Source organism: Carcharhinus amblyrhynchos, chromosome 12 (genome assembly GCF_965287045.1).
Source record: "Carcharhinus amblyrhynchos chromosome 12, sCarAmb.v2.hapA, whole genome shotgun sequence".
Classification (NCBI taxonomy): Eukaryota; Metazoa; Chordata; class Chondrichthyes; order Carcharhiniformes; family Carcharhinidae; genus Carcharhinus; species Carcharhinus amblyrhynchos.
Window position 1 is genome coordinate 51,438,722 of NC_137335.1, and position 9,409 is coordinate 51,448,130.

General features: G+C 38.9%; 1 protein-coding gene across 1 annotated transcript in view; it reads left to right on the forward strand.

Annotated features, from left to right (window-relative positions):
* cenpf (centromere protein F) overlaps positions 1 to 8,379 on the forward strand; it is a 69,307-nt gene extending 60,928 nt beyond the window's left edge. The window contains exons 21-23 of the mRNA XM_080200524.1: positions 1,507 to 2,100; positions 3,356 to 3,543; positions 5,035 to 8,379. Of these exons, the coding sequence (XP_080056650.1) occupies positions 1,507 to 2,100; positions 3,356 to 3,543; positions 5,035 to 5,277 (1,025 nt within the window). The 3' untranslated portion in view covers positions 5,278 to 8,379. The remainder of the gene's footprint in view (positions 1 to 1,506; positions 2,101 to 3,355; positions 3,544 to 5,034) is intronic.
* Positions 8,380 to 9,409: the final 1,030 nt, after the last annotated feature.

Consider the following 9,409-nt stretch of genomic DNA (forward strand, 5'->3'; position numbering starts at 1 on the left):
CTCCCCCCTCAATTTAGGTAATAGTCCTTATAAGTTTTCTCCATAATATTTCAAGTATAATTACCACAAATATCTACAGGTTCTCTGAGAATAGTTGTAAGCTGCTTTCTGTACAGATTTGTTTTTAGCACAACTATGGATACAGCCTTCAATCTCTTTTTTTCCCTTTCATGTTTTAAATCTATTGTTTTTACATCCCCTTGTAAGTTTCTTCTTCCACAATATACAGATCTTTCATGTTTTTTATGGTAAGAATAAACTTCATGCTTTGCTTTATTCATTTATCTTTTGAAATACAACAGTTAAACTTCCCTCTCATTATCTTCCTAATGCAAATTTCCATTTATCCTGCTTACTGTCCCCATTTTAGCCATGCTCACCTTTGTTTCAAAATACTTGCTAACCCATTTTGATGTTACTAATCTTGCAATTTAACAAATTAATCAAAACCCACCCCCCCCGCCCCACACAAGCCTATTTCACATATACCACGGTAATTTTGTGAAAATATTGAAAATATGATTTTTTTTTGTCACATTGTTCAAGTTCAACCAACTTTTTCAGTTAAAACAAAATGCAGAAGTAATCTAAGTGATTTATTTAATTGTTTGAACCACTTGTCCAATTAATTTATTTTTGACTAATTGACACATTCATTACACTTTAACTGACTCCCTTCTTGTTCCTAAGTTTTATTATTTTCCTTGGCATTTGCTTTAATGAAGAAAAGCATTCATATTCTTGAAAATTTCAAGTAGTTCATCTTGGTGTGCACTTTTTCAAAATAAAAGTCATATGTTTCTTCAAAAGTGAACTGTATGCTGTATTAATTAACAGCAGAAAACTACCCAGAATGTATCACACATTAACAATTTTATGAACAATCACTGTGGTTTGGTATCGGACGTATATTATCCCTCTACATAAATCTAAAAAGAATTTTGAAAAAACTATCTTATCTGCATTTCTGTTAGTGCCTTTCCCACTAATGATGCCTTTCAGGTCAGGTTTGTATTTCTATCCTGAGCACCAAAGTTTGCCAAAGAGAATACCTGCCTTGATATCCTTCATCTTGCTGCTCAAAAATCAGCAAACTATACCTAACAATTGTTAAGTACATTCTTAACAATTTTTTTATTAGCCCAGAACTTTATTTCCTGTTTATATTCAAGTTTGATTAATGGTAATTCCACTATACAGATGCATTTCCTTCTTCAGTTCCTATCCAAATTTAAGTTTAAAACAGAAATTGCTTGTGCCTTGTCACAAATTTTGTTTTTAACCAGCACTGTGCCATATTATTAAAATGTACCATTTCAGATTATTAACTGGGTCAGTCCTGTGTATGATTGTGTAGTTATCAATGGTAAAATGCAGATTGGAGAGGGAATCACATTTAGTGGTGTTTGTAAAATACAAATTTTTTTCATTAGCCTGAATTTATCCAGTCTGCGCAAAGTTTTCAGAGATGAATACGTTTTAATGTCTTAATCTTTCTAACATTAGGTCCAGATTCACAGATAGATGAATTAACTACTGAGATGAAGGAACTAAAAGAGGCATTGGAGGAAAAAACAAAAGAAATTGATGAAAATATGGAGAAGTATTGGAACCTGATCAAAAGCAGCCACAGACTAGAGGAGGAAAATGAAATGCTGAAGAACAGGGTTGTCTTGTTAAACAACAAGTTGCAACAGTTGAATACTCAAGGTGAAAACGGTTCTGCAGAACAAGTTGCCGCATCAAGATCAGCTGCTGCCAAAAAACGTGAAAAGAAGTCACCTGGTCAGTCAAACAGTCAGCAAAAACATCTGAAGTCTTCAAATGGAAGCAGTATTGTAGGACTAGATTTGGATGCTCCATTGGAATTGGCTGTGAACAAAAGTCACAATAAGTACCCAGAGAGTCAGTCTAACCTTTTCACGAAGAGAGTCAGAGCAGCTGAATCCAAGGAGGAGCGAGATGAATTGAAATCAGAAGCTCTGGAAAATTCTGCAAAGAGGACAAGAAGTGATAAAGCGCAAGAGGTCCTTTTAAGGTCAGCTGCACAAGATAAAACTTTGTATGAACCAGAGGGTCTTCCACACTTAGTTAAAAAGGGTAAGTTTCTTCAATCAAGGACCAATGAATCAGGATCAAAAGATTGAGGTCATTGCAAGTGTAAATATGCTTCTGATGTTTTAACAATCGCTGAAACCTGGAAAATAATTTCTTGAATTAACTGATCTAGTATAGACATGAATATTGATTCCTAATCTTGGACCAGAATTGGGAAAAATCAGCCAATTCACAAAACCCTTTGGGTGAGGATTGGGCTTGGCTATGATGTTAATGCTTACAGACCCATTTATGAATTCTGGTGGGATTCCAACATCTGCCAGGGCTGATTTCAACTTTCAACGGCAGCACAAAGCAGTCATTAGCTAATTGGCTGCCCCTTAGATCCTGTCTGATTTCCCTTTCTGTTAATTTTAATGGAGAGGAGAATTAGGTGGGATGTACTAAGAATGACTGACTCATCAGTTCTGTACCCCTCTCATTTTGGTGTTGGGCTGTAGGGTTTGAGTTCACAAGAGTCAGTGATGGTTGGAAATCGGGGGAAGGGTGCAGATTGGAAGGGTTGGTGGTGGGAGGTTGGAGGCCTTGGGATCCACATGGGGACATTAGACATTGAAAGGGATTGAGCTGAGTTGAAGAGGTGGGAGGTGGCGATTACAGGAAGACAGGCAGGACTGGGAGGAGTGTTTCAGAGTTATCTGTCTGACCGTGGGGATTGAGTGAAGCAGGTAAAGTGGCAAGTGAGTCCACGATTTCTTCTTCTTTACACATGGCTTCCTTGAGGTCTGGGAAACACAACCAACCAGGATTAAATTTATAATGGTGGTTAATTCTGAGACAAACAGCCTCAATTTCAAATTTAAATGATCAGCTTGCCTCTTCTAGGCAAATTGGTTGCCAGCCCTACCTCGGAAAGGGTTTTAAATATTTATATTGCACCTGACCTAAAGTCACCAACTTTTAAAGTTCCTGTATCATCCCTGAAAGATGCAAGTCAGGTGAGTCAAAAATGCTATGCATAGTGAAGTTTTTAAAGAATCAAGCTTGGGCAGTGTCTTGAACTCTTTCCCTGAAGGTCCTGATAATCTTGCAAGTCAATATCTTACTGGGAAGAAATGAGTCCAATTGAGGACAAAAAGTTACAGTTTATCAAAGATTATTTTGAAAGGCTGATTAGCTAAATTATGTGGTATTGTTGGGTATGGCAAGTTGAACAAATATTGACAGTGATAAGTTTGTCTAATATCACTGGTATATGTGTAGTATCATTGCATTGAGATGTATTTTCTCCTTTTAGGTTTTGCAGACATTCCTGCTATGTCACATAGCCCCTATATATTGCGCAGGACAACCTTACTCAACAGAGCTGGTTCTGAGCTTGCGGTTCAGAACAGGATATCTCCCCTTAGGGAGACACAACGTAAGGGAGCTGCACAAACTTGTACCAAATCAGAGATGACAACAGAAGATAACCATGCACAACAGGTAATATTATTTAGCAGGTGCAATGCTTCCAATGGTTGTGTAATTGATATAGAAATGTCAGTCTGCTGGTTATGTGAAGAAATAAAATGTGGCTAAAACTGATGAAGGCTGTACCTAGGGACATTTTGGCATTTTGTACCATCTTCCAGGTGTAATGTTGAGTGAATTGGGAAAAGATGAGACAGCTAATAAATTATTTTGGCTTGGATACTGAGGCTAAGAATTTACTGGCTTTGGTCCTATAGCCTTTTGTATAGGATAGGGTGGGGTTTTGAGGTCAGACAGTGTGGAGAAGTGGGAGAAGAACAACTACTCCTCGCCCAGATGCAGTGCCATGAAGGCTGTTGTCTTCTCCCCAAAGCTTTCCTCAACTTGGTTGACTAACTTTCCTAGCTGGTCACTATAAAACCTGTAAAACAGGTCAAATGGAAGGCTGCCAATTTTGTTATATTACTTAAATTGCCAACCCAGCTGTTGGAATTGGCTGTTCTCATCATTAAATCTGGAACTTGGGTAGGTTGAGGTTGGATTTTTTAAACGTTTATTTATTAGTCACAAGTAAGCTTACATTAACACTGCAATGAAGTTACTGCGAAAATCCCCTAGTCGCCACACTCTGGGCTGTTCGGGTACACGGAGGGAGAATTTAGCATGGCCAATGCACCTAACCAATACATCTTTTGGACTGTGGGGGAAACCAGAGCGCCTGGAGGAAACCCGCAGACACGGGGAGAATGTGCAAACTCCGCACAGACAGTGACCCAATCTGGAATCAAACCCGGGTCCCTGGCACAGTGAAACAGCCTCTGTGCTACCGTAGATTTTAACATCTGACCAGATTCCATCCCATCCACTTTTGGGGATTAAACTTCACCCCGTTCTCTTTATATTAAAATTGGTGAAGGGTTTTTTTTTCCACATTTCGTTGCTTTTCAATTCAATTTAGATCTCGCCTTTTACTCTTGGACTTCATTATCCTAGATTCTGGAACTATTACATAGCAACTTACTGCAGAGTTTGGACAAGCATGTGTCACAGCTTTTCTTAAAAGCACATTTATGAATCATTAAATCCTTTAGTGTACAGTGCAATTGCAAATGTAAATATAAGAATTGCATTTTGTTCTTGTCTGCTGGTCTTTACCTTCTCTCCTATTGCATGTTGTCACTTCATGTTTCTACCCATCTGATTGCAGAAGGGTAGAAACATGATGGGTGTGTGGAATTGGCTGCTGGCAGTGCTGGTGGAGGCGGATTCAGTAGGGTCTTTTAAGAGACTTTTGGATAAGTAGATGGGACTTAGTAAGATAGAGGGTTATAAATAAGCCTAGTAGGTAGGGACATGTTTGGTGCAACTTGTGGGCTGAAGGGCCTGTTTGTGCTGTAGTTGTTCTATGTTCTATCCCTTCCAATAACCAGAAAATTATTTATGATGTCTGCTCACATCACAGGAAATTTCACATTTTGACTTTAATTATCATGTATTCCTCAGCACGCAACTGAATCTACGCGTTCCTCTCCAGAATTATTTCTGGGTTCACTACCAGCTATGGCAGAGCCACCTCTATCATCTTTAACAAACACTCCAAAGAAAATGACCGTTGATACCTCTGGTGGGAAGCAATCACAAAAACGTAGATGCCCATTGAATACGAAGAAAACGCTCGAACAAAATAAGCAACACAGGGAACAGATTACTGTGAGCGAAGAAAATGAAAACTGCAAAGTACAGTGAAACAACATAGTAGAAATTGGACAGGATTTGCAGTAGTACTTTAATTTTTTTTTGGAGATACAAAATAGAAAATACCAAAACTGAGTAAAATCCAGTGAGTTAGAGAGATTAAAATGTTTGTAAACTTGCAGTAATAACTTTCATTTATTTAGCAACACCATAGTAAACTTACAAAGCAATTAAGGGTGAAAAAATCATCTGTTTGCAAGAAACTGATGGTTTGTACACTTATAAAATGTACATTTTATGTCAATTATTCAATTAACACCACCATTCATTTTTCTGTCACGTCAGCAACAAGCTTGTTGTCTCTAAATTACCTTTTGAAATATAGGACCTATTTTGTCTTGGAACATTTATAATTTGTCTGAATTATATCATATTTCTGGGTAAAGCTTAATTTTGTCGTCTTAAAGTTGCAAAGCTTTATGACAATATATGTAGGGTATGGTTTCACACCCAGTTTTATAACCAGTAACAACAATCATTCAGCACATGAGAATATATTAATTTACTGCCATTTAAAACTGATTTTATTTGTGAGAGACAAATACACTTCCTTCTGCTTTTTGTTATGTTTTACTTGTCTCAGAGCACAGAGTGCTTCTTTTGTCTTTTTCTAGTGTTTTGTATACAACTTGTACAGAAATTAATTAAAACTAATAGAATTTTGGTTAAATTTGTGGCTGATCTTGTTTAACAAAAGTTGCTTAATCTTCTATAATGTACTCTCCATTTGTATGATAGTAAAGAGGTTATCACTGAACTTTAATCCAAAGGCCTGTATGAATGCACTGGGTATTTGGCCTAGCAAGCTACTCAGTCGTATAAAACAGTACAACAAAATGGGAATCAGAATGCCCAAACGCAGACACAAATTTGTGCTTGGGTAGACAGGTCCACAGGCAGGAAACCTGCCCATTCACCTATTAAGGACTTTAAGTGACCTCTTAAGGACCTTTTCCCATTCAGCCCCAATTTTTAGGCTGGCAGGTAGATTGGGAAAGTGACAATGAAATTTTCCCCATCTTGAGCAGGAAAGGATGCTTCTCTAAATGACCCTTCTGAGTTGAGGTGCCTCCCACATGTGACATTGGAGCTCCGGGCCATCCTCTCCCCTAGCCAAACGCTCCCCACTCCAGCTAAGATAGGCCCCTTCCTGAGCCCCTGAGACAACCTCCTGTCCCAGAACTTACTTTTTCAATGGTCCTGGATATAGTCCCAGGCAGAGTGCTGTAGTACTGCTTCTGGTCACTGCAGTGCTGTGCTTGGCCAGATTGAAGAGTTCTTGGCCAACTTGATTGGCTGACTTCCTTCTAAAGGCAATAGAAGTCCCAACATTGCCTCTGAATGCTTAATTGAGTGTTAAATGGTGTGAGTCATGTTTGCGTTGATAACTCACCATCCTTAAAATCCTACCCTGACTTCCACCTAACAATATTAAATTTGTCCTGATGGACAATCTGACAATCCTGACCCATCAACCCATTCTCAATGATCAACAAAGTGCTGGAAGGTAATAAGAGTGCTATCAAGCAGCACTTGCCTATAATCTGTTCCAATTGCTGAGTTTTAATTCTGCCAGGATATCTCAGATTCAGACCTCTTTGCAGCCTCAGTCAACAACAAAGAGCTGAGATAAGAGTGATTGCTCATGACTGGCATCAAGATGCCTGATAAAATTGACGCCAATGGGAATTGTGGTAAACCGTCCACTGGCTGGAGTTATACTATGTTGTAGTTGTTGGAGCCCAATCATTTCAATCCCATTGTAGCAAGAGCTCCTCGGTAGCATTCTAAGCATAATGGTCTTCTGTTTCACTTTCAAAACTGGGGATGTTCACTTGAAATTTCACAACCTTCAGTTCTATTCACAACTCCTTGGGTGATGAATAGTCTAAACCCATGTACCTGGACTACATTAAATCCAGACAGTAAGCTTGGGTTCACAAGAGCCAAGGAATATTCACGCCACACAGTGATCATGTCCAAGACTCGAAGTACATCATGACATTCAATAGCATTACCATCCCTCAATTTCTCTACTGTTGATATTATTGGGGAGCAGCGTGGGGAGGTAGTTGGCAACATGTCTTGGAACTTAACTGGATCGGTCACATAATTACTGTGACTACAACAGTTAGCGGCTCCTAACAGGCCACAGCTTTCCTGTTCTGTGTCTCTTAATCAGGCATTCAGTGCCTTTGAACAAGGAATGAATAAGAATCCGCAAACAAACTCAACTAGGTTTGATTCTTGGGTTTCCCACATGATTGCCTTGTCAGCTGCTGCGTGAATACCTTACGGGCCTCAACTGGTATCACCTTAGGGAGGGCATTGGGTGAAATTTAATGTATTGTCCTGCATCTTTTACTCATTTTTATTCAGTTAGCTCACTTTTGACCATTAACCAGATCATAGTAATTTGTTTGCTCCTGAGCATTTCCTGTCAATTCACAGAATAATAGAAGGAAGCCCATTGTGTCAGCACCCACTCACTGAATAAACAATTCATTTTGTGCTACTCTCCCACATCTTCCCCTAACTCTGCACATGTATCATTTTCAGATAACAGTCTAATTCCCTCTTGAATATCTCAATTGAACTTGCCTTCACCACACTCGCAGACCTTAACCACTTGCTCTGCGAAGAAGTTTTCCCTCATCCTGCTTTTGATATTTTTACCAATTACTTTAAATCTCTCATTCTCAACTCTTTCATGAATGGGAACAATTTCTCCCTATCCACTCTGTCCAGACCCCTGAGCTTTGAACACTTCCATCACATCTCCTCTTGGCTTTCACTTCTTCTAAGAAAACAGTCTCAACATCTCCAATCTATCATCTTAACTGAGGTTCCTCATCCTTGGAACTATCCTCACAAATCTTTTCTGCATTCTCCACTGCCTTCAAATCTTTCCTAAAGTGTGGCTCCCAGAACTGGACTCAATACTCCAGCTGAGGCTGAAGTTGTGTGTTATACAAGTTCAATATAACCTCCTTGACCTTATACTTATGCCGCTATTATTGAAGTCCAGGACCTGTCCTGCTGCTTTCAATGATTTATGTACATACACAGCCAGGTTCATCTCCTTCTATGTCCCCTTTAAATTTGTACCCTTTACGTGATGTCTCCAAGTTCTTCCTACCAAAATTAGTTGCCTCATATTTCTCTGCACTGAATTGCACCTGTTTGCCTATTCCACCAAATTGTTTATATCTCTTTGAAGTTCTACACAGTTTAATGCCTCCAAGTTTCATATCATCTGCAAATACTAAAATTTTCCCTTGTATACCAAAGTATGGATCGTTAATTTATATCAGGCAATGCAATGGTTGCAAAACTGACCTGTGGGGACTCTATTATAAACCCCCCTCCAGCATGAAAAACATTCATTAACTACTACTATCTGTTTCCTGTCACGTAGCCAATTTCATATCCCTGTTGCTGCTGTCATTGTTAGGAAATATCATACTAAACCCCTTTTTACATGCTAAACTACTCATTAAATCAGTCTCTCAAATAAATTGCTCTTCATGACCACTAGATGTCTCAAAGCACTTTGCAGCCAATTAAGTACTTTTAAAGTGTAGTTACTGTTATAATAGAAGCAAAAGTTATCCATGCAAATGCAAAGCAATACTTGTACAAGATAACTTCAAGTTGTGATTAAGAGATTGGGCCACCCTTTTTCAATATAACCATCCTGAGGTCAAAAAGTAAACAGTAAGGCAACATTTGAAAAAAATACATGCCATCATTTGTGTCAAATGTCACAGTGGCGCTTTGCCTGTGACAGCACTATGGTACAGATTGATGTTTGTTATTCTGAGTTATTTCTGTTCCAGGAAAAATAATAGCCAACCTTGCAAAAAGTAAGAGGTGGAAACGTTAAAGGAGAATGCCAGATTGAAATTACTGGGCGCTTTCAATCAGAATCCCACCAATACCTCTACTTTCTCAGGCAGCTAAGGAAATTTGGCATGTCTGCTACGACTCTCACCAACTTCTATAGCTGCACCATAGAAAACATTCATTCTGGTTGTATCACAGCTTGGTATAGCGCTTGCTCTGTCTTAGAGTACAAGAAACTACACAGGGTCGTGAATGAAGCCCAGTCCATCACACAAAC